The 24,483-nt window shown below is 34.8% G+C and overlaps 4 protein-coding genes across 6 annotated transcripts; 3 read left to right on the top strand and 1 right to left on the bottom strand.

Annotated features, from left to right (window-relative positions):
- Positions 1 to 440: 440 nt before the first annotated feature.
- LOC101498946 (RNA polymerase sigma factor sigA-like) lies at positions 441 to 6,398 on the top strand. 3 transcript variants are annotated; one of them, XM_004499446.4, is made up of 10 exons: positions 452 to 750; positions 1,189 to 2,000; positions 2,137 to 2,335; positions 2,414 to 2,506; positions 2,729 to 2,857; positions 2,958 to 3,011; positions 3,099 to 3,176; positions 3,319 to 3,381; positions 5,399 to 5,511; positions 6,121 to 6,398. In XM_004499446.4, the coding sequence occupies exons 2-10, from the start codon at positions 1,297 to 1,299 to the stop codon at positions 6,227 to 6,229; spliced, it is 1,542 nt and encodes a 513-aa protein (XP_004499503.1). In that variant the 5' UTR covers positions 452 to 750; positions 1,189 to 1,296; the 3' UTR covers positions 6,230 to 6,398. The 3 variants fall into 3 exon arrangements, with proteins under 3 accessions (XP_073222775.1, XP_004499503.1, XP_004499502.1); XM_004499445.4 differs by having other exon boundaries at positions 453 to 828; XM_073366674.1 differs by lacking the exon at positions 5,399 to 5,511 and having other exon boundaries at positions 441 to 828.
- Positions 6,399 to 13,548: 7,150 nt separating this feature from the next.
- On the bottom strand, positions 13,549 to 18,228 carry LOC101499489 (uncharacterized). Its single transcript, XM_073366383.1, has 8 exons — positions 17,929 to 18,228; positions 17,645 to 17,799; positions 17,464 to 17,543; positions 17,004 to 17,062; positions 16,572 to 16,680; positions 16,116 to 16,234; positions 15,005 to 15,059; positions 13,549 to 13,687 (listed from the first exon to the last, which is right to left on the bottom strand). The coding sequence occupies exons 1-8, from the start codon at positions 18,226 to 18,228 to the stop codon at positions 13,605 to 13,607; spliced, it is 960 nt and encodes a 319-aa protein (XP_073222484.1). The 3' UTR covers positions 13,549 to 13,604.
- A 1,310-nt stretch (positions 18,229 to 19,538) lies between these two features.
- Positions 19,539 to 20,735, top strand: LOC140919752 (uncharacterized). The gene is made up of 2 exons (XM_073366382.1): positions 19,539 to 19,885; positions 20,303 to 20,735. Exons 1-2 carry the CDS (start codon positions 19,539 to 19,541, stop codon positions 20,733 to 20,735), a joined length of 780 nt encoding a protein of 259 aa, XP_073222483.1.
- Positions 20,736 to 20,893: 158 nt separating this feature from the next.
- LOC113786650 (uncharacterized) lies at positions 20,894 to 22,236 on the top strand. Its single transcript, XM_027334654.2, has 3 exons — positions 20,894 to 21,305; positions 21,373 to 21,866; positions 22,148 to 22,236. Exons 1-3 carry the CDS (start codon positions 20,894 to 20,896, stop codon positions 22,226 to 22,228), a joined length of 987 nt encoding a protein of 328 aa, XP_027190455.1. The 3' UTR covers positions 22,229 to 22,236.
- The last annotated feature ends 2,247 nt before the right edge of the window (positions 22,237 to 24,483 follow it).

The raw sequence follows: 24,483 nt of genomic DNA, 5'->3' as shown, positions 1-24,483 counted from the left end.
ATTTTATTAATAATTTTATGTTTACTTTAGATTATTTTTTTTATTGTAATAATTTTAAAGATAAGAAATTATAAATTATTTTTTATTTATTTATAATCTTACTTGAATACTATTTTGTTTAGAATTTAAATATTTAATAATAAAATGTTTTAAGAAGAGACATAAAAGTTTTCCCTCCAATAAAAACAAAAGAAAAATCTATGAGCTATCCCATAGAATAAACAAAAATAAGTAATGTGAAAAAAACATAAAAAATAATAAGGAATGTAGAAACCAAAGATAACGTGGACTCAAGAGAGCTGTGAAACACTATGCATCAATATAAACCACTCAAGTTCAGTTCTTACACAATTTTCAAAAGTGAAACCATACCACCGTACGGATGTTATGTAAATTGTATGATATAACGAATGAAAATCAACATGAAGTTAAATAATTTCTTTTACATATTTAGGATTAGAGATTTCGACGTCAAAAAAAAAAAAAACTTGTGATTAGAGATTTCTTTTTGAGGTATTTGTGATTTGTCATTTGTGTGATAAAGACATTAGTTTATGTACAAAAAAAGACATTAATTTGTAGCAATAAATAATAAAATAGATAGAGATAAAGTATTGATCCCTTAACAACAACAGCCACAAGCTTGTAAATAGGGATAAAGGAAATCCAGTTTCTTAACCTGCGACTCCGGATCAGAATTCTCCTCCCACCGCCATTGTTTCAAGTACCTGCAAGCAAGCTTCGTTAGTGGTTGGTTCTAAATTGTCTGCTAAGCTAGCTATACTTTTTTAAAACAATCATCATTCTTCAAACTTGCAATATATTAAGGTATTTACCATCCACATACATTCCATATTATTAGATAATTAGTTAGTTTCATAACATTTTCTCTTTATCATTCATTAGTTAGTTATAAGTTGATTTTATATTTGTTATACTTAGTTGATTTTGTTATGGGATGTTAGGAGACATTCACCCTATATATAATCCTTCATTTGTAATCTTTGGTTCAGTAAATAAATGAGATTATTCACAAACAGGCAGAATCATTTAGTCTGCATTTGCTACTTACTTGTGCTGTTGTTTTCATGAACAGTATTTTTCAGTGGAGAAATAGTTAATAAAGTGTTAGCGCTCATTAGAAATGAAACTTATCCTGAATAATTTCATTGTTTTTTGGTTTATCAGAAGAGATTGAGAGGTTTCTGAAAGCAATAGCTGCATTTGACACAGTTAAGAATCATTGGTATGATAGGAATTGATTATTATATATAGTGGAAGGAACATACATACATAATGGCTACTGCAGCAGTTATTGGACTCAGTGGAGGCAAGAGACTATTGAGTTCATCTTACCATTACTCAGATGTTATAGAAAAGTTTTATCATAGTTGTGACTTTGGATCCTCACAGTATCACCTTCCTCCTTCAAAATCTGTAATATTTTCAAAGAAGTCATCAAAATGTGCTCCAACTTTTTCAGCATCTAACAGGCAGAATCATTCCATCAAAGCTCTTAAGGAACATGTTGTTGTTGTTGATGGTGCCCCTACTTCTATTGCTAATTCAAAACCATGGATTCAGGGATGCTCCAATTCTAATAATGACTTAGGGTTAGAGGTGGAAACCTCCGACATCGGTTATTCTGTCGACACTCTTCTTTTGATGCAGAAGTCAATGCTGGAAAAGCAATGGTGTCTTTCATTTGAAAGCGAAGTGCTCACTGAGAATTCAACAAGAGCAAAAAGCAGAAGGAAGGTGACAGTGACTTGTTCTGGAATGTCTGCAAGGCAAAGAAGAACAAATACCAAGAAAAAGATCACTAGTAAAAGTGGTTATGCAAGGAAGCTGAGGTCCACAATCAGTCCAGAACTGCTTCAAAATCGTTTGAAGGGATATGTGAAAGGTATAGTGAGTGAGGAATTGCTCTCTCATGCTCAAGTTGTAAAACTATCTCAGAAAATAAAAGCTGGCCTTTCCTTGGATGAACATAAATCCAGGTAAATAATTGCATGTATACTTTATATTTGTTCAGGGAATTCCACCAGATAATTTTGTAATTTGACTTCTTTTCATATATTGAAGGGAACAATAGTTATATCACACTATTTCTAAACTCTATTACTTGAGTTTCAGACTGAAGGAAAGATTAGGATGTGAACCATCTGATGATCAAGTTGCAACTTCGTTGAAGATATCTCGAGCTGAGCTGCGAGCAAAAATAATAGAGTGCTCTTTAGCTAGAGAAAAGTTGACTATGAGCAATGTTCGCTTAGTTATGTCCATTGCTCAAAGATATGATAATATGGGTGCTGAAATGGCTGACCTTGTTCAGGTGATTATATCTTGTTTCATTTGTTTATTCCTCTGTTGTTAAACACTCCACACCACACTCACCTTGTTTTCTCTATAGGGTGGCTTGATTGGACTACTTCGTGGGATTGAGAAGTTTGATTCTTCAAAAGGGTTCAAGATTTCAACTTATGTTTACTGGTGGATACGTCAGGTGTGGTTTACATTTCTATCAGAATTTTACTCACACGAACAATTTTTCTGTAGTAAGAATTTCAAGTGGAGCTAATGCACTTTCTGCATCATGTTATCGCGTTTTTGTTTTCATTCGTTTTGGAATACTACATAATTGTATTTCAAGATATCAGTGCAAGGGTATTTTGCAACTGAAATTTGTCTGACCAGTGTCCATAAATAATGTGTTTTCTGCTGACAGGGTGTTTCAAGAGCTCTAGTTGAGAATTCAAGAACATTAAGATTGCCAACTCATTTGCATGATAGGTTATCTTTAATCCGCAATGCAGAGTATAGACTGGAAGAGAGAGGCATCACTCCAACTATTGATGTAAGTCACCTAAATGTATAACAAGAAATATACCACATTCCATATCGCTATTTCAAAACCTTTTAAGTAAGACTGCCTTAACTGTGCCCTTATTTTGCAGAGAATTGCAAAATGCCTTAATATGTCTCCAAAGAAAGTCAGAAATGCTACTGAGGTAACAAAATCATTGGGAGTTACATGATCTACATACACTTAATGTAATATCCTATTTTCTCAACATGTGTACGTATATATATTGCAGGCTATCAACAAAGTTTTCTCCATAGATAGGGAAGCATTCCCCTCTCTAAATGGTCTTCCAGGAGACACTCATCATAATGTAAGTTTCACTTTATACTTTTTCTACAAGTCCATCAAGGAAGATCATGGGAACATTTTTCTTCATCCTCTCTGCCTTTTCCTTTGTCTTTCATTTCCCAAAGATAACAACTGTCTCATAGTTTTCATCTTTTTCCTCCCAGTTTATTGCCGATAAAAGATTTGAGAACATCCCATGGAATGGAGTAGATGAGTGGATTCTGAAGGTAATAAGGAAAATATCTGAACTAAACCTGTCTTGATTGCAAAGCATAAGCATTTCATTGCTGAAAAGCAGAAGATTGTGATAGAATTTGTTGTTAGACAGAATGTATTTTTGTACAATACGATGTATTATTGGTAACAATTCTGGGCAGAAATGCTCAACCTGAAAGATTACAATGAAATTAAGGCAAGGACCTGGTTCCTTCTCCAAGTTTTCGAGATGTTGGTCTCTCCCTCCCAAGAACCACTCAATAACTTCTCGATAATCAACTCTACTTGCCTTTCCCTATTTATTCTTAACATAACATATAACTACCACACATAACTAAGGACATAATTAATTAACATAATCCACATAAATGTAACTGTCACTAACTACCCAAGTGACTACTATCGGTCCCTCCTCTTAAATTGTTTCCTAATGAGAGGTCTAACAATAACCCCCAAAAGAGTCACCTTGTCCTCAAGGTGAATGAAGGGAATTGCTCTTTGAGGTATCCACTGATTCCCAAGTTGCCTCCAAATCTGGAAAATCCTTCCACTAAATGAGTACTTCCACTTCCACAGAGCCGTTGGCATTATTTCGAACAGCTCGAACAGTAGTATGAAAGACTTGCAGTTCCAAATCTTCAGAGAGCATTGGTGGTAGTGGCTGTGGAGTGGCCAAAGGAGGTAGGGCTTTCTTCAACAATGATGCATGGAAAACAGGGTGTATTTTACTCTCTGTTGGTAAAGTTAATTCAAAAGTGACTGGACCAATCTGTTTGACTATCTAATATGGTCAATAGAAACGAGGGCTGAATTTTTCACATCGTTTCTTAGCAAGAGATTACAACCTATATGGTTGAAATTTCAAATAAACCTGATCACATGTGGTCAAGGTAACTGGACGTTGTGGTCAAAGTAACTGGACGTCTGGATTGATCTCATAAGCTTTCATCTGAGCTTGAGCCTTCACCAAATTTTCTTTTAAGTCACGGAGGATCTTGTCTTTTTTTTGTGTCAATAAATTTACTTCTTCAATCATTGATGAAAAAGTGGTGCCTCTAAGTACATGGGGAGGGTCTCGGTCATAGAGGGCTTTAAATGATGTCAATTTCAATGAACTATTATAATTGGTGTTGGACCAATATTCAGCCCACCTTAACTACTTCGGCCATTGTTAGTGAGGTATCTCAATTAAATTTCCGAGCATCTGTTTACTACTTCTGCTTGACTGTCTGTTTGTGGATGATATGCAATGCTAAATTTCAATTGGTGCTTGCCATCATAAACAAGGTTGAAGGAAAACCATGCAATTTTACCATTTCCTGAGTAAAGCTTTCAACAATATCTTTTGCAGTAAATGATGGAGGACTCAATGCAATGAAGTGAGCATATTTAGTCAAACAATCTACTCTGTGCCTTAGCTAATGTCAGCCCATATTTGAGTAGGTATTGGAATAAGGTTTGATATTTGTTCACTTGAAAAACCTCACAATTTGTGATCCATGAAGGTATAACCTGGATGAGCATTGATCTCTCAGTTGATCTTGTATCACTGCGTGTAATTTGGGATCATTATGAATTTCATTTCCTACTCCTATAAGTCATCAAACTGAACTGTAGAGAGAGAGCTGCATAAGTCATTTTTCTAGATAGAGCATCCGCTAAGTTGTTTTCATGTCCAGGCTTATAGATAGCATCTCAAAATAAAAGCTCATTAATTTAGAAGTCTACTTGAACTGCTCCTCACCCAACATCTTTGATCTTTGAGAAATTTGAGGCTCTTTTGATTATTCAAAATGATGAAATGTCTTCCCACCAAATAATGTTACCTTTTCTGAATCACAACCATCAATTCTCTCTCATAAACTGATTTGGATTGTGCCCTATCAGATAATGTTTGGCTGGGAAAGTTAATGTTGATATAATAGCTTTTCTATTTTACGTCACACGAAATTTAAATTGCATTATTTTATGTTCTGAACTTCCATATATATATATATATATATTAATACCACTTGTAAATACTCGCAGGAGGAAGTGAACAGACTCATTAATGTAACCCTTGTTGAACGAGAGAGAGAAATTGTTCGTCTTTATTATGGACTGGATAAAGCATGTCTTACATGGGAAGACATTAGTAAACGGTGAGTTCAGCCATGAGTTTTCGTTACTTCTTTTATCAAATGTCATTGCCAACTAAATTATACGGCAATACATCACCTTATTGAGTGAATTGCTAATTTAGTCCATGAAATTATAGGCATTATACAAATTGGTATTGAATTTGGTCCTAAATTTAATGAAATCTCAAAATGATTTCGTGCAATTCGCAATTGTGTTCTACATTTAACCCTGTAAGGTGTCACTTGAAATTGTCCTTGAAATTGTGTACTAATATTGTTAAACTTTAGAGTTCATTTTAAAATTTCATTAATTTGAGGTACTAAGTTGTTTGACATATAATCTTAAAGACTAAATTGATGATTCACTCTAACCTTATTTGAGTCATCCATAGCATAATTTTTTATTAAACTCGTTCAAAATGTTACTACATTTGATGGAGCAGTGTAGTTTCTTCACAATAATTTTTTTTGGGTACATTTACTTTATTAATTGATATTACACTTATTGAGGTTGAAAGTGTCACCAACTGCTCTAAATTGAGAAATATTTTATGCTTATTTCTCTTGATTACGTGTCCCCTTTGCCTCAAAGTTCAAATTGTGTGCATAACTCTTGTGTTATTTCTACAGGATAGGTTTGTCAAGAGAAAGAGTAAGGCAAGTTGGACTTGTTGCATTGGAGAAACTAAAACATGAAGCAAGGAAGAGAGAGATGGAAGCCATGCTTTTGAAACATTGATATGATGGACTCATCATAGAGGCATGTATATATACAGAACAAAAAGGAAGTATGTACCTAAAACTTTGACTTCCTGATTCAAAATAGACAAAAGAGGACGATACAAGAGAAATTAAAGTACATAAACCCCCTAAAACTATTGCCTTTTGGAAAAATTATGTTTTTATCATGGGATAAGTTGCAAGACTGAAGTATCGCTTTGAGGTGTTAAAAATCTATGATATTCTCAGTAGACTACTTTTATTTATACTCATTATGAGTTTTACTTAAGAAGAACAGAAGAAACATAGTTTATATGTAGTAGAACAATTTTGGAATAAATAGAATTACTTATTAGTCGTTACAACATGCCTTATATATAGAGGCAATAATGTTTAGTTAGGATGAGTTAGTTATCGATTTCGAAGTTGAAAGTTAGTCAAGTAATTTGGTTAATGGCTCTTGACATCGATTCCTTTTTATTCAAATGATTACACCATAAAAGTAACTTTGTTCTTCAAGGATTTTATTCGCCTGAAACAAAAATCCATTAGGATTCAACATTCTCTTCTTAGTTGACACTAAGGTATCAAAACAGTAGAGAAACCTCTCGTATAAATGCAATATAAATTCAAGCATATAAAACTTTCATGTTTTTACTCAAGTTTATTACTGTTGCTTAAGTTCAAGAGAAAATAAAAGCTCAATATTATACAATTAATTGAATTGAAGCATATGTTTCAAAACTTACAAATAAATTGTTCAATTCAATTGATTATTTAACGTGCAACCACTAATTATTATATTAAAAATCAACAAATACAAGATTTAAGCAAAATAATATTAGTAATATAAGTTGAATTAAACTATAAAACACTTTTGAAATAATACAACAATCTCCGATATATTTTAAAAGTTAAAAAAAATTGAAAACAATTTTCTTAGGATAACATAATGTGTCCCAATGCATGGAAATCAGATCTAGATGACTTAACACATAGTGAATCGGAGAAACAAACTTTATGAACCAAAGACACTTTGTGTGTGTTAGAGGATTACCAATCATGCTATACCCCCACAATTCTCATTGTTGACGCTGGGTTGTGCTAATAGGCCATGCACGTGCTTGGTATTCATGATTGTTTTAGAGGTTTTGCCACAATCTCATAGAAGCGGCCCTACTTGATACTCATATAGGTGATTTCATCAAGTGTATGTCACTCATAAGGTGATTTTACCAATGATTCTAAGTTCTGACATCCAATATTATACTTGCCTCACCCATATCTTTCATGTCATATTTAGAAGCAAGGAAAGATTAGTATATCATCTCACTGCTTTGATGCTTGTTTTAATCCATATAAGGATTTCAAAAGTTTACAAACTTTATTTTCTTACTCGAAAACCACAATCCTTTAGGTTGTGTCCTATAAATTTCTTCTTCTAAACCACCATTTAAAAAAAGTAGTTTTAACACCCATTTGATGGATAACCAATTTATAAATAGAATCCAAAGTTATTAAAACACGGATTGAATCAATTCTAGTTACCAACATCGAAAGTATCAAAATAATCAATATTTTGTTTTTTTTGAGTAAAATCTTTCACTACTTATTGAACTTTATATTTATCTATAGAGTCACGAGGGTTATATTTTAAAAAAATATTCATTTACATGCGATAGGTTTTGCTTTAGAAGGTAAATAAACTAAAATCCAAGTTTTACATTTTGAAATAGTCTATTTTAGTTTACATAATCATTTTCAACAACAAAAGTATAAAAGTCATTTCCAATTTTTTTTTTTCTTTTGCCTTTTACTCTTTAAAATTATCCGATAAATTTCCATCAATAATTTAAGAAGGAAATATATTTTCAAAAAATTCAGCATTTTTAGTTTAAACAATCGTATTACATTCAAGCACATCACTTCTCAAAACAAGAAGTCTAAAAGTAGCCCAATGTTCAGCATAACCTACAAACATGCAATTAAAGGTTTTTGAACCTATTTTCCTTTCATTGTGTTGGGAAAAACCAGAGATAATTAGCGATAATTATCTCAATAATGCGGAATATTTTTCTCCCACCTGTGCAGATAAATGGCCAAATAGAAAATACAATTCCAAGAGCAATAATAATTGGCAGGAAATTAAATATGAGACAAACACAATTTTAACGTGGAAAACTTCCCTCAAATTGAGAGAATAAAAACCACGGGACCTAGTCCAGTAAAACTTCCACTACAATAATTAATGGGTACACGAAGAGTCTTCCTAATAACAATAGGGAATATCAATCAACAATAACAACCCTATACCAACCTTATAACAACCTTCCACTAAAGTGGGTATGCCAAAGTAACTTTCAGAGAAGATAAAACTACTCAAATTATATATTAAAATAACAAACTCAGTAACATACTAAATTTGTAGATCAAACGGAGCAAGTTTGCTACACACCTGTTACCACCACTGGAACCAAACCCTTATTTTTCTTCTCTAGCACGTTGTCTTTCTGTGTATCTCTTAGGGATTTCTAAATCCTTTTTATTACCTTCAAGTGGGCCAAGCCCATTAAAACCTTTTTTTTTCTTTTTTTTTCAATAATAATAATAATACTAGTAAAATTGGTGGGTTCCACTTGGGGAGTGAGCCCACCCAACAAATCTCCCCCTCACGACTCAAGTGGGAAGGTACTGCTCAACCATGCCAGCTTTCTTTCTGCAACATATCATCTTCGACACATGCAAGGTCTTCGTCATCATATCTGAACCATTCTCATCAGTATGAATCTTCTCAATTAAAAATGACTTCATTTCCAGTGCATCTCGTATCCAATGATATCGCACTTCAATATGCTTCGACTTTGCATGAAAACTCGGATTTTTGCTGAGATGGATCGCACTCTGACTGTCACAGAATAACACAAACTTGTCTTTCCTGAGGCCTAACTCATGTAGGAATTTCTTCATCCACAAGAGTTCTTTGGAAGCTTCAGTTGCTGCAATGTACTCAGCTTCAGTAGTGGACAAAGCAACACACTTTTGTAGTCTTGATTGCCAAGACACAGCTCCCCCTGCAAAAGTCATCATATAACCAGAAGTAGATTTTCTAGAATCAAGATCACCTGCCATATCTGCATCTGTGTAGCCATCCAACACAGGTTCACCACCTCCATAGCATAAACACACTTTGGAAGTGCCTCTGAGGTATCTGAGAATCCACTTCACTGCTTGCCAATGATCTTTACCAGGATTAGAGAGAAATCGACTAACAACTCCAACTGCATGAGCAATATCTGGCCTTGTGCATACCATAGCATACATCAAACTACCAACTGCGGATGCATAAGGAACCTTCTTCATCTCTTCTTTGTCTTTCTCACTTGTAGGACATTTATCAGAATTCAATTTAAAATGAGTAGCAAGTGGAGTACTAACAGGTTTGCAATTGCTCATGTTAAACCTCTCTAACACCTTCTCAATATAATTGTGTTGAGACAACCACAATTTATTATTCTTCCTGTCACGAGTAATTCTCATACCCAGAATTTGCTTTGCAGGACCTAAGTCTTTCATTGCAAAAGACTTGTTCAAATCTTTCTTTAAAGATTGAATCTTCTTAGTGTCATGACCAACAATCAACATGTCATCCACATATAACAAGAGAATAATATAATCACCATCAGAGAATTTCTTGATAAACACACAATGGTCAGAAGTAGTTTTACCATACCCATGTTTCTCCATGAAAGAATCAAATTTCTTGTACCATTGTCGAGGTGCTTGCTTGAGCCCATACAAGCTTTTCTTCAATTTACACACAAGATGCTCTTTACCTTTGACTTCGAAACCCTCTGGTTGCTCCATATAGATCTCTTCCTCCAAATCACCATAAAGGAAAGCAGTTTTCACATCAAGTTGTTCAACTTCTAGGTTCAAACTAGCTGCTAACCCAAGCACAACTCGGATAGAGGACATTTTCACCACAGGTGAAAAAATTTCATCAAAGTCAATACCTTTTCTCTGATTAAAACCTTTCACAACCAATCTTGCTTTATATCTTGGTTGAGAACTATTCTCTTCTGCCTTTATCTTGTATACCCATTTGTTCTTGAGTGCTTTTCTACCATTAGGCAACTTTACCAAATCAAATGTGTGATTCTCATGCAAGGAATTCATCTCTTCTTGCATGACCTTTAACCACTTTTCTTTATCAACATTTGTAATAGCTTCTTGATAATACTCTAGCTCTCCACTATCAGTGATCATGACATACTCATGTGGAGGATATCTTTGAGAAGGTTGACTGTAACACCCAGTTTTTCAAAGCGAGGGTATATTTTTTTTTTTTTAAAAGGAATTAAACTGAAACAGAGAAATAAACAAGAAAATGCCTTTGGATAAGTAATTGAGTCATTATAATTTACAAGCAGCGGAAAAGTTTCTCCAATTATAAATCCAAAACATTTACACAACAACAAATGGTACATGGAACCCATTCAAATAAGAAGTCAAACTGACAATATTAGTATAAGTACAGTTTTCCAAACTAAAAATACTCCAATCCAAAAAGAAGGACACCTAGTCCCTATACATCATCCTAATCTGATCATCCTACCAAAAAGCTATACACCCTGAGTGATCTCCACGCGCCCCGTGAGATCCTCCTAACGTAACTGCAGTCAAGCGTTCCCATCTCCATTCCCGTCCGTAGGGTACGAACCGGTAGGACCGTCCTGACTCTCATCTGAGGGCAAAGCCCAGATTTCCACAATAATTGTAAAGGGTCACCAACCAAAAAAAATAACAGTTAACACATAGCAATTAAGTTTTTAAATGCTCAAAATAACCTTTCAACTAAGCATGCACCTTAAAAGGGTTTCCATATGCCAAACATGCATAAACAAGGTTGAGAAATGAAGTTTTTAACAAAACAACATTGTTGTATTCGAATACAGCATCCTGCACGATTTACTAAAAAACGTAAACCATAAACGTACTGCCTATCATGGGCCCGTATCGTTTACCGAGGTGCCACCTATCACGGGTCTGCACGGTTTACTAAAAAGAATGTAAATTGTAGTCGTACCGCCTATCACAGGCCAAAGTACTATCTACCAAGGTGCCACCTATCACGGGTCTGCACAATTTACCCAAAAACGAAAACCATAAACGTACTGCCTATCACGGGCCCGTATCGTTTATCGAGGTGCCACCTATCACGGGTCTGCACAATTTACAAAAAAACGAAAACCATAAACGTACTGCCTATCACGGGCCCGTATCGTTTATCGAGGTGCCACCTATCACGGGTCTGCACAATTTACAAAAAAACCGAAAACCATAAACGTACTGCCTATCACGGGCCCGTATCGTTTATCGAGGTGCCACCTATCACGGGTCTGCACAATTTACAAAAAAACCGAAAACCATAAACGTACTGCCTATCACGGGCCCGTATCGTTTATCGAGGTGCCACCTATCACGGGTCTGCACAATTTACAAAAAAACCGAAAACCATAAACGTACTGCCTATCACGGGCCCGTATCGTTTATCGAGGTGCCACCTATCACGGGTCTGCACAATTTACAAAAAAACCGAAAACCATAAACGTACTGCCTATCACGGGCCCGTATCGTTTATCGAGGTGCCACCTATCACGGGTCTGCACAATTTACAAAAAAACCGAAAACCATAAACGTACTGCCTATCACGGGCCCGTATCGTTTATCGAGGTGCCACCTATCACGGGTCTGCACAATTTACAAAAAAACCGAAAACCATAAACGTACTGCCTATCACGGGCCCGTATCGTTTATCGAGGTGCCACCTATCACGGGTCTGCACAATTTACAAAAAAACCGAAAACCATAAACGTACTGCCTATCACGGGCCCGTATCGTTTATCGAGGTGCCACCTATCACGGGTCTGCACAATTTACAAAAAAACCGAAAACCATAAACGTACTGCCTATCACGGGCCCGTATCGTTTATCGAGGTGCCACCTATCACGGGTCTGCACAATTTACAAAAAAACCGAAAACCATAAACGTACTGCCTATCACGGGCCCGTATCGTTTATCGAGGTGCCACCTATCACGGGTCTGCACAATTTACAAAAAAACCGAAAACCATAAACGTACTGCCTATCACGGGCCCGTATCGTTTATCGAGGTGCCACCTATCACGGGTCTGCACAATTTACAAAAAAACCGAAAACCATAAACGTACTGCCTATCACGGGCCCGTATCGTTTATCGAGGTGCCACCTATCACGGGTCTGCACAATTTACAAAAAAACCGAAAACCATAAACGTACTGCCTATCACGGGCCCGTATCGTTTATCGAGGTGCCACCTATCACGGGTCTGCACAATTTACAAAAAAACCGAAAACCATAAACGTACTGCCTATCACGGGCCCGTATCGTTTATCGAGGTGCCACCTATCACGGGTCTGCACAATTTACAAAAAAACCGAAAACCATAAACGTACTGCCTATCACGGGCCCGTATCGTTTATCGAGGTGCCACCTATCACGGGTCTGCACAATTTACAAAAAAACCGAAAACCATAAACGTACTGCCTATCACGGGCCCGTATCGTTTATCGAGGTGCCACCTATCACGGATATACATAAGTACATAAAGTGTACTTTAAAATTATGGGTCTTACATTGACGTTCTCTAGTAGATCTTCTCAACTCAAACTCGGCTGGTGGCTCAACTGGAACATGCTTATCATGGTGAGGCACATGATCATCAGTTACATTCTCATTATCTACCTGTATATCTCCCCCATCAACAAAGGTTTAGGCGAACATTTTCAATGTAACTTCTGGAATTTGGTTTCTGTTTTTCAGCTTTATCAAAATCTTCAATAGTCTGGTCTTCAAGAAATATCACATCTCGGCTTCTGATAATTTTCTTGTCAACCGGATCCCACAATCTATAACCAAATTCTTCATCACTATAACCGACGAATATACATTGTTTGGATTTACTATCAAGCTTGGACCTCTCATCTCTTGGAACGTGAACAAAACATCTGCAACCAAAAACTCTCAAATGACGGTAAGAGACATCTTTCCCTGTCCACACTCTATTTGGAACATCACCATCAAGTGGAATAGAAGGAGAAAGATTGATCAAATCCACAGCAGTTTTCATTGCTTCACCCCAAAAGGATTTCGATAATTTTGCATGAGAGAGCATACATCTGATTCTGTCATTAATCATACGATTCATTCTCTCTGCAACACCATTATGTTGAGGTGTCTTTGGAACTGTTTTCTCAAACCTGATTCCATGTTCTCTACAATACTCTTCAAATGGACTTCTGTATTCGTCACTGTTATCTGATCGAACACATTTCAATTTCCTTCCTTTTTCTCTTTCAACACTTGCATGAAAGTGCTTGAAGACTCCCATTCACACTCATCGCGTTTTTCATCGTCGTCAAATTCCTTTCATCGCCACCTTTTTTACAATTGCCACATCGTCGTCAAATTCAGTTATGGTTGTTATAATAAATTTACATGAGTAATTTTTTACAATTTTCTACTCTTCAATTATTATAATATAATGAGACGTTGATAAAATGATTAATATATGTGTTCATAATTTCATTTAGATAATAAATTTTTACAATTTACTTAAAAAAAAATTCATAAAAACCAAAGAAAATTTTATTTGTTGTTAATTTTTAAATGCAACCCAGTTACATTTTGAAAAATATAAGAAATTATTATGAGATTTGTCACAGTAATAAAAACGGATATGGTATGATGATTTGTTAAACATAACAAATCTATGAGTGTGACTACTATGTCATGTTACATATGTTGAACATCTTAACATAGTTGTTTCATGGATGCAAGTATATAATTTTTTACACGTTGTTATTGATTGTATTTTTTTATATTTGTATGATAAAAAATTATAAGTTGTTATTGATTGCATTTTTTAATGTTCATATGATAAAAAATTAAGATTCAGCCGATATTGATTGTGTGTGTGTGTTTCTTTTTTTCAGATCTTTGATGACTCGAGATCAATTCACTCGGATCAAAGTAAAGAAGTTCGAAAATGTTGTGTGAATTTTATTTTGAAATCAATTGAAGAAAACAACGATACTAATATATGTCTATTGAATATTGCTATATTGTGATTTTGTAATTTTGTTAATGGATATCTAATTTTTTCCCGTGTTGTCAAGATTAGTCGGAAATGAGATACATGTCCTCTATATTTTTTGTATAAATATCAGATATTGTGATATTGTATATTTTGATTATTAGATGGTTATATAAAATTGTGATTGTTAGTACAAAACTCTTATTTGAAATTTAATACGAGAAAGATTGTATGAATTAGGAACATGAACACAAAATGAGAAATTTATATAAAAAAAAAAATTATTATTTTAACTATATCTATTAAGTCAGTTGGTCAAAATATCCAACTTAAAAAGATGATGTGTTATATTGAATTTATGATGTTTAAGTCGGTTAATCTAAATCGACTTAATATGATGACGCTCTGTTAAGTCGGTTCATGAAACGAGTTAAAAAACATGTTTTTTAAGTCGTTTGCTGTTAACTCGGGCACGGAACCGACTTAAAATGTACATTTTAACTGACTTAAAAAGACAAAATTCTACTAGTGAATCATGCATCTTTAACTTCCTCTAGCACTTTGTAATAGCTTTGTTGCACGCCTGTGAATATATGTTCAAAAGTAAACATACTGGCCCTGATATTTTTAAGCTATGAGAATAATGACAAAGAAACTTACCTTGCATAAACCGAAATGCTGCTTTGGAAACCAAAACTGCCACCCTCAGCTTCTCCTGCAGTAAGGAGAGGATGAGTCTTTGAGAAATAAAATAGTAAGATGTCACATTCTATTTCTATGCATTGAAGAGAAAACTGAGGAATCACTGTTATAGTACTTTATAAGTATTCTCAAATCCTTTACTAAGAAAAACACTTTTCATAGAGTTAATGAGCACGAGTGTTGTTTATACTGGATAAGCAAGTGTACAAAAGGAAAATAAGATCGCTTCGGTCTTTATTGAAACTGATAACAGTGGATGACATGTAATCAACATGTTGGTCAGCTTCCATCTGATCATGCTTCCATAATTTTTTTTAAAAGGTTCAATTTTATTACTTTACTTGTATGTTGGCAAAATGCATCTTATCTCTGATATTGAAAATGTCCATAGCCTATCATAAACAATATCAAATTAACTCCAGAGTAGCTAATTTATGCACTTATGTTCATCATTTGTTTTAGTGGTATCTTGGCTAAAATTTGAACTTTTGAAAACTAATTAGAAACCACAAACATTAGTTAGTACATATAAAACTCAAAAATCTAAAACGATTTCCACTCGGAAGTAGAAGGTCACAGTGATATGACATGTTTGTTCGACAAAAACAAGAAAAAACCAATACAAGTTAAGTTACACCCGTATTCATTTCCCTTATTTTTGTCAAATTGATTATGATCAAGTCATCGTCTCATATGTGAGGACAAAAAAACCATAAACTTTTACTTCAAAATGAAATCACCCGCGAAGTTTTAAAGTTTTAAATGATTTAAAAAAAAATTAGAATCATATACAACCTATATAGTCCAAGCAATGTCTCCAAAACTTAACGACACGACAAATAATAACACACACACAAATATACGCCATATATCACAAATGTTGACTAGTCCAGTGTACTATAAATTAAAAAATAATAATAATTGTGTAACCAATAAACCAATGGGAAAGTATCTTTCAAATAATTTAATTAATAATAAGATCATAGTGATTTATATATCTAAAATATTATTGGAGCTATATATATCTAAAATAATAATAATAATAATAATAAAATAAAAAAATAGAAACCTGATTGGTACGACGCATAGCACCAGCTTCGCCCCTCTTTTGGAGATTGGCATTGAAACGAAAGCGTCTTTTGGGGTTCTTTACAACTCCGCATGCTTCTCTCCATCTTAGCAATACAACTATAAAAAAATAGCAGAAATTGTACAAACTGTGGGGTGATATATACATATATATATATATATATATATATATATATATATATATATGAAAAATACACGTATAACTCTAGAGAATCACACATCGACTAGAGTTACAGGGCTTATAAGGTTTAGATAGTCATCACCTTATAAGTCAGTTTTGTGGAGTTTTTATTTAGTTAAAAGATCTTATATTGAGCAAACCAGAAGCACGCCTTTGTGTGTGTGAGAGTAGAAGAAAGTATATCAACAGGTTCAACACACAGAAACAAGTATCAATTAAAAGAAAAATAATCTCTTTATTGTATCAAGACAGTACCATCAAATTCTACAAAAAATGAGACAACATTCTCAACCACTCTTTTTAGATAGCTTGATTTTATAAACATATTGTCTTCTCCACAGTTGTCTTCCCAGAGCCCATCATTCTTGCACGACAAATTGGAAGTATTTAGAATGCCAAAGTAATCATACTTGTAATCCATAACATGTAATCACGAGACAACAAACCAAGAAACTGACCAACAACATATATACAACATCCATTTAAATAAGGCTGGCTATTGTGACCTATTCTGCAATTTTATTGGTTCAAGTAAGAAAATGGTAATATAGATACTAAGAAAAGCAACAAACTGAGCTAAGATTGCTATTTATTGATGCTTTTACTTACTAGAATAGAAGAATATAGCATCAAGCCATCAACTAGAATAAATTGGGTTAAATTAATTAAAAATCAACATACTTTTACCTTCAGAATCAACTCTTCCTCGAGGGGAACATTGTGCCCTTCAAATTTTAATATCGAAGCTACAAGAGTATATGAGAGACAGAAACAAAATGTAAGCATTCAAAATGGAGCAGCAGTAATTTTAGTGAGTAGTCGAATTTCTATTGAGCATGTCTTTGAAACAAAAGCAAGTTCTTTTCACCCAGCTATGTATTACCGAAAAAAACATTTATTATTCTTCCTTGTTTGCAGTATCTATCATTTTCTCTAGTACCATTTTTGTTAACAAAATTTTTTTAAGAATAAAAGAAACAAATTTAATGGTAGTAACTTAGGACTCTGTTTGAGCCTAATTTAACTATATTTAACTTCGCTTTTTCTTTGATTTGTGGCATTCAGATTATGCTAACGTATGTAGTATAGTAGTGAAATAAATATTTATCATTGTTTTTAACCTCATAGGTAAGAATGAAAAAATTACCTAAGTAATTTGTAACAAAGGTCACTTCAATTTTCTCTTCTGAGAATTCAATGTTCTGAGAGTATACTCCTGCATTATTTCTATAAAACAAATTTTATTAATTCCAATAAACTATTACCATAAAAATTTGGCAACCGCGATCTCAATTCTCAACTGCAAAACATTTAATAAAAACACTTACATGAGAATATTAAGAGGTAATTCTAAAGCTAAAAACTCTGAATAAAATCTCTGTACAGAAGCAAGAGAGCTAAGATCAATTTCCAATAGAATAATCTCAGCATTAGGACTCTCCTTTTGGATTTTCTTTTTAACTTCACAACCCTTTTCAAGTCCCTAGCACCAACCACAACTCTCACTCCTCTCTTTGATAACACCCTAGCTAGCTGTTTCAGCTCCAATACCTGAAGTGGCACCTTCAATTAAAAATATCCAAAACAAGTAAAAAAAATCATTAACTAATACACAATGTGAAGATCGTAGATTTGTGGCATCCGACGTGTGGTGGCGTCGAATTTCTATGGCGGCTTGTTTCTGGTCTTCGATTGAAGAAGAGTGAAGATCGAAAACAAGTTGACAGATGAAATCATCGGAATTTTCGGAAGCACGTGAGATGAGGAGTCGTCGGGATTGTGAAGAAGTGGTGGCAAATTCGCCGCCGGATTTATCGCTATTACAGTCACTGAAAGCGGAAGAAGTGGATTTATAGTTGATGGTGAATTCGTTGAAACTGCGTCCCATGTAAGTGTAACTCTCGGTTCCCATAACTGTAATGGTGTTAGGTTAGAAATTGGGTTGCAGCGGACCAACTCGTGGCCGGCGCAGAAGTGAAAACATAATTTAAGGAAATACAAATTTAAGTGTTTGATTGTGAAGGAAGGAGTGAAAATACACTTTAGGGAAAAACCAAATTTACCTGTTGATTGTGAACCACAGAGTGAAAACAAATTTTAGGAAGACTGGAAGCTGAAGAGTTTGCATTGAAGGATGAAAGTAGTGAAGGGTGAAGCCTAGCGGATAAGGATTTGTCTTATGCGCGTATTTTTCTAATTTTATTTTACAATTTTGCTTCCCACACCCCTCAAATTACTTCCGATACCCCTCAATTTTTTTTAAAACCCAAAATATCCAAAGTACCCTTCTCTCTATATTCACTCAACCACTTATTTTCTATCTTCATCATCTTCATCTTCTTCATCTTCATTACCTACCAACTCCAATCTTCTTCAATCATTTTGATACATTTCATGTTCAATAATCTTTAATCATTTTGAACATCTTCATCATTTTCATCATCTTCATCATTATAGTGACTCAAATCAACTAGGTATGTATTTTGTTGTGTTTTATAGCTGGTTATTTTTTTCCAAATCTGGGTTTCGTACGTGAACTTAGTTCACGTACGTCTACGTGAAACGAATTCACGTAATTGATGAAATTATGAAAATTCTGATTGTATGTGAATTAGGTTTACGTAAACGTACGTCAATTAAGTTTGCGTACATCAATGGAGTTTTAAAATTCATGTTACCTACGTGAACTGAGAAAACGTATGTGTACGTGAACTCAGTTCACGTATCACATACGTGAATTGAATTCAAGTAAACATATGTGAACTCAGTTCACGTATAGGATGAAAATTTGTAAAAATCTCAGTCATACGTGAACTGAGTTCACGTATGTTTACTTGAATTCAATTCACGTATGTGATACGTGAACTGAGTTCACGTACACATACGTTTTCTCATTTCACGTATAGGATGAAAATTTGTAAAATCTCAGTCATACGTGAACTGAGTTCACGTATGTTTACTTGAATTCAATTCACGTATGTGATACGTGAACTGAGTTCACGTACACATACGTTTTCTCAGTTCACGTAAAGGTGATAAAATTTGGATTCTTTTTTTTGTTTATTGTGTTTAGGAATTAAGAATTTTTATGTTGTTATATTTATGTAATTTATTGGATGCAGTTAAATGAATGAAGGGGGAGACAACAATGACGAAATGTATGAAGGTTTGGAACCTGATTTTGAAGAAATGTATGATGATTTGGATCCTGATTTTGAAGAAATGTGTGATGATGTGGAACCTAATTTTGACGCTATGAATGACGAAGTTGAACCTGTTATGATTGATTTGACTGATGTGTTTACCACCGGCATGATGTTCGATACACGAGATGAATTATTGAAATGGGCTAGAAATGTTGGAAGGGAAAATGGAATTGTTGTTGTGATTTTTAGATCTGAAACTGCGACAGCACGACCAAGAACAAAGACAAAATTAATTCTTCGTTGTGAAAGAAGTGGTAAATATAGACCTTGGAAGAATCATAATCTTACGAGGAGTACTTGGACTAGAAAATGTGATTGTCCATTTATATTGAGAGGAACACGATCAAGTGTTGGTGATGGATGGTATTTGCATGTAATATGTGGTCTCCATAACCACGAATTGGCCAAAAAACTAACCAATCACTCTTTCTTAGGCCGATTGTCTCAAGATGAGAAAAATGTACTTGGTGATATGACAAAGAACTTTGTAAAACCAAAAAACATTTTAATGACATTGAAGGATCATAACGTTGAATGTTTGACGACAATAAAACAAGTTTACAATGCACGTCAAGTATATCGTTCATCACTTAGAGGTAATAGAACATAAATGCAACATCTTTTGACATTGATGGAACGCGACAAATACGTTTATCGATATAGGAAGGTAGAGAGTTCAGATGAGTTGAGGGACATATTTTGGTCCCATCCAGACGCTATCACTCTTGTAAATAATTTTCACATAATATTGACTATGGATAGCACTTACAAGACCTGTAGGTATCGAATGCCATTACTTGAGATTATTGGTGTTACATCTACTGAAATGACATTTTGTGTGGGATTTGCATATCTACAGTCTGAGCGTGTTGATAACTTCACATGGGCACTACAAATGGTGAAAGAACAGATTACAAGTGGTGAAGTTGAAGTCATCGTTACTGATAGAGACCTTGCTTTGATGAACGTAGTTGAAAATGTTTTTCCAAAAGCAGTGAATTTATTATGCTTGTTTCATATATGCAAAAATGTCAAAGCCAAGTGCAAGATGACCGTGTTTCCAAAAAAGAAGCAAGTGCAAATAATGGAGGCATGGGAGGCTCTTATTTACAGTTATGATGAGGCTCAATACTACATGAAGTTGGCTATCTTTGAAGGAATTTGTAGTAGCTGTTCTATTTTTTTTATGATTATGTACACGAGCAGTGGTTAATTCCTCACAAGGAAAGGTTTGTTGAGGCGTGGACAAATAGAGTTATGCACTTTGGGAACACCACAACACAAAGGGTTGAGTTGGCACATTGGAGTTTGAAAAGGATATTACAAGATAGTATTGGTGATATATGCAGTGCTTGAGAAACCATCAATAGCATGATTGTATTACAACACAATGAGATAATAACATCATTTGAAAAGAGCATCATTCAAAAGGTGCATCGCTATAGTAACAGATTATATGCGAATTTGCGTGGTGTTGTGTCAAAAAATGCAATTGATCACATTGCGGCAGAGTATGATCGCGTGAAGTATGTAGGTATTGATCAGACTGAGTGTCGTTGCACAATTAGGACAACACATGGTCTACCTTGTGCATGTGAAATAGCCATGTATAGTATGATCCCACGTTCCATTCCATTAGACGCTATTCATGTTTGGTGGAGTAAATTAACTTTTCATCTTGATGCATCGAGTCAACCTTCAGAGTTATCTGTGAAACATGAAATAGATGTCATAGTGAAAAAGTTTGAAGAACTTGATGTACCTGGAAAAATTTCACTTAAAGGTAAATTACGAGAGATCGCGTATCCATTGACTACGTCGATGTTTCCACCGGTTGCCTCGACCATCAGTCCAAAAGCTCACACCTCGACCATCAATTAGCAAAGTTCAACAACCAAGAGTTCTCCTCTTCAAATATTGGTTGCCAGTTGAAATTAATAAATTCATAGATGACATTATTGATGTCGGTGATGATGGTAATTGTGGATATCGTGCAGTTGCAGCTTTACTTGGAATGGGTGAGAACTGTTGGGCATTCATCCGTCAACAGTGTGTGGTAGAGCTTCAAGAGTTCATGTCTCATTACGAGATACTATTTGGTGGAGAAAATTATGTTCGACAACTTATACACAATGTGTATGTTGAGCAAGTTGCGTCGAAGGATAATTGGATGACACTTCCAGAAATGGGATATGTGATTGCTTTGAAGTTTAACGTGGTTGTCGTCGCATTATCACTTAACCAATCACAAACATATTTTCCACTTCGGAGTCCACCACCAACATCTATGTCAGATCATCGTGTGATTGTTATTGCATTTGTTAACAACTGTCATTTCGTACAGGTATTAATTGTGATATTAAATTGTTATTGATAATTCACTTTAAAATTGTTATTGATAATTCACTTTAAAATTGTTATTGATAATTCACTTTAAAATTGTTATTGATAATTCACTTTAAAATTGTTATTGATAATTCACTTTAAAATTGTTATTGATAATTCACTTTAAAATTGTTATTGATAATTCACTTTAAAATTGTTATTGATAATTCACTTTATAATTGTTATTGATAATTCACTTTATAATTGTTATTGATTTATAATTGTTATGTAATTTAACAGGTTTACTTAAAGTCATATTCCCCTATACCACCAGCAAGTAATTTGTGGAAAAATTATTGCAATGAAGAAGCACGACAATGAGAATTTATTTACATGGATCGCATGCAACATTGGTTGCAGATATTTCCAGAAACTATAAATGAAGTTATTGTAAACTGAATTGTTGAATTCAAATATAATGAATATCCAAAATATTGTATGAATTCAAATAATATTGTATGAATTGTTGAAGTTGTAAACTGAATTGTTTAATTAATATGGTCGAAATCCAAAATAGATATCCAATATATCCAAAATATCTGTAACCAAAATGTCTGAAATCCAGAATAGATATCTAAAATATATATCCAAAATACATATCCAAAATAAATATCGAAAGTAAATATCCTAAGTCTGTTTATGTCTCCTAGGATATGGCACTACATGAGTCCAATCTCTACCACCACCCCTCTGAGATCGCAATATCAAAATTAATTCATTCACGAGTGCGATGCCATCAGGTAATACCAGTTATCGACCAAGAAGCTCCTCTGCAATTTGTATTGCTCGACGCTGCATTAAAAAATACATTAATTAATTACATGACTATTTAATTTAATAAAGTTATAAATTAAATTTAAATGAATTTACCGTTGTTTCTTCTGAAGCATGATCATCATCGGCGGGTTCTGCAACTGAAGGTGCTACATAGACTGGTTCTCTACGAATGATATATGGATGAGAAATCCGACGAAACCAGTCCATGTACTCAATTGACAATTCGCACATAATGTTGGAAAATGCTCATACACCCACGCCTGCACATATACAATAAGATATTCATAAATCAATAAAGCAACAAACCAGGAAATAAATCAAACCAGGAAAGCAAGCGCAAATACCTGTAATAGCGTCAGATACCCTGACACTGTTCTAGTCTGATTCATACTCACTTCTCGAAGATTGTCGTATAGGTAAGCAAGTGCAGCAACACCTCATGCATATCCTCCGCATGAGTTGAGGTCTCTGAAACATTCAAGGTAGGCAACACTCACTGCGAAGGCACTCTTGTCGCTGAACAAGGTGCAACACACCAAAAATAAAAGAAATGCCCTCGCAACCATCTGCCAATGCTGATCAGCACATTGCTGATGGTATACGTCAAGCAACCAACTGTACCGAACAGTGGTTGTCCACGTCAAGTTAAACTCAGCATATGCAGCAACCATACTCACCCCAAGAAGCTCACCCAACAACTCTGCAGCGTCATCCTTGTTAAATATATTAACGCTGAAGAATGCACCGGTGATGGGTATATGCAGCAGCGAAGAGACATCGTCCAAAGTAATGGTCATCTCCCCATAGCTGCCTTTGTCGATCATCTCATAGCTGCATTTTAGCAATGTATATAAACCAGAACTTTTAACAAGTTCCTCAACCTCTTGATTTTCAATGACAGCTTCTTTTAATTTTTTGCCATTGCTAAAAACCCTTAACTCTCCGCGATCCTGAAATAAATTAACCGAACAAATATAAGTTCAAACACATTAAGAAAATATTTAATATTTAATTTGATTCAGAAATTTACCACGCTGTCCCATAGTCGTGTCACAACATGATCCCCGTATGTCCTTAGGACAGACCTGTCAACCAGACCACTAGGATATCCGTCATCTGCTTCAGGTTGGGCCTCATCCGCTTGGACCTCTTCAGGCTGGGCCTCATCCACTTGGGCCTCTTCAGGTTGGGCCTCATCCGCTTGGGCCTCTTCTGCTTGCCCCTGTTCTGGTTGCGCATGTTCTGCTTGTTGATTCTGTAATCTTTGTTGTCCACGCAATTCACGTTGAGCACGGTGAGCCCGTGCAGAAGCGGTTGGTCTAACACGACCCTCTCTATCAGTCCCTTGGTCGAGTATAATACGACTCTCTCTATCAGTAAACATTGTGCGCACCATTTCTGCATAAACAAATCATAATCATTATCAAAACAACATAGCAATATAACATAAACCACAACAGGGGCAAGCATAAACTCATACGTGAAATGTGTTCACGTATGTGAACTCCATCACCTACGTGAACTGAGTTTGCGTACGTGAACTCCATCAGCCTACGTTAACTGAGTTAACGTCCACCTACGTGATCTGAGTTCACGTACTTGATTTCACTTCACGTATTTGAACATTCAAATCCCAGAAAACACCATCAAAACCAGAACCATTGATGAACATCCAAAACCCATTCATGAAAATTCAAAACCCAGACAGTTAAACCCAGAAAACGAAAACGAAAACACTTACTTGATTGAAGAGATGCTTGAAGTGATTGAAGATAGTGTTGAAGATGATTGAAGATTGA

This window comes from Cicer arietinum, chromosome 3 (assembly GCF_000331145.2).
Source record: "Cicer arietinum cultivar CDC Frontier isolate Library 1 chromosome 3, Cicar.CDCFrontier_v2.0, whole genome shotgun sequence".
In the NCBI taxonomy this organism is placed as follows: Eukaryota; Viridiplantae; Streptophyta; class Magnoliopsida; order Fabales; family Fabaceae; genus Cicer; species Cicer arietinum.
The sequence above is the reverse complement of the archived record's forward strand: the minus strand, read 5'-3'. Positions and strand labels throughout refer to the sequence as shown.

Bases quoted from the DNA above. Each gene is read 5' to 3' on its own strand.
- LOC101498946 (XM_004499446.4), top strand. From the start codon at position 1,297: ATGGCTACTGCAGCAGTTATTGGACTCAGTGGAGGCAAGAGACTATTG. The intron at 2,858-2,957 runs GTAAGTCACCTA...CTTATTTTGCAG, and splicing joins GCATCACTCCAACTATTGAT to AGAATTGCAAAATGCCTTAA. The intron at 3,177-3,318 runs GTAAGTTTCACT...TTTTCCTCCCAG, and splicing joins CAGGAGACACTCATCATAAT to TTTATTGCCGATAAAAGATT.
- LOC101499489 (XM_073366383.1), bottom strand. From the start codon at position 18,228: ATGGGAACCGAGAGTTACACTTACATGGGACGCAGTTTCAACGAATTC. The intron at 16,681-17,003 runs GTAAAAGTATGT...TTGTCGTGCAAG, and splicing joins AGGAAGAGTTGATTCTGAAG to AATGATGGGCTCTGGGAAGA. The intron at 13,688-15,004 runs GTAAGTTTCTTT...ATTGTAAAAAAG, and splicing joins AGCATTTCGGTTTATGCAAG to GTGGCGATGAAAGGAATTTG.
- LOC140919752 (XM_073366382.1), top strand. From the start codon at position 19,539: ATGTGTGATGATGTGGAACCTAATTTTGACGCTATGAATGACGAAGTT. The intron at 19,886-20,302 runs GTATTTGCATGT...CAAGACCTGTAG, and splicing joins TCAAGTGTTGGTGATGGATG to GTATCGAATGCCATTACTTG.
- LOC113786650 (XM_027334654.2), top strand. From the start codon at position 20,894: ATGATTGTATTACAACACAATGAGATAATAACATCATTTGAAAAGAGC. The intron at 21,306-21,372 runs GTAAATTACGAG...CTCGACCATCAG, and splicing joins TGGAAAAATTTCACTTAAAG to TCCAAAAGCTCACACCTCGA. The intron at 21,867-22,147 runs GTATTAATTGTG...GTAATTTAACAG, and splicing joins ACAACTGTCATTTCGTACAG to GTTTACTTAAAGTCATATTC.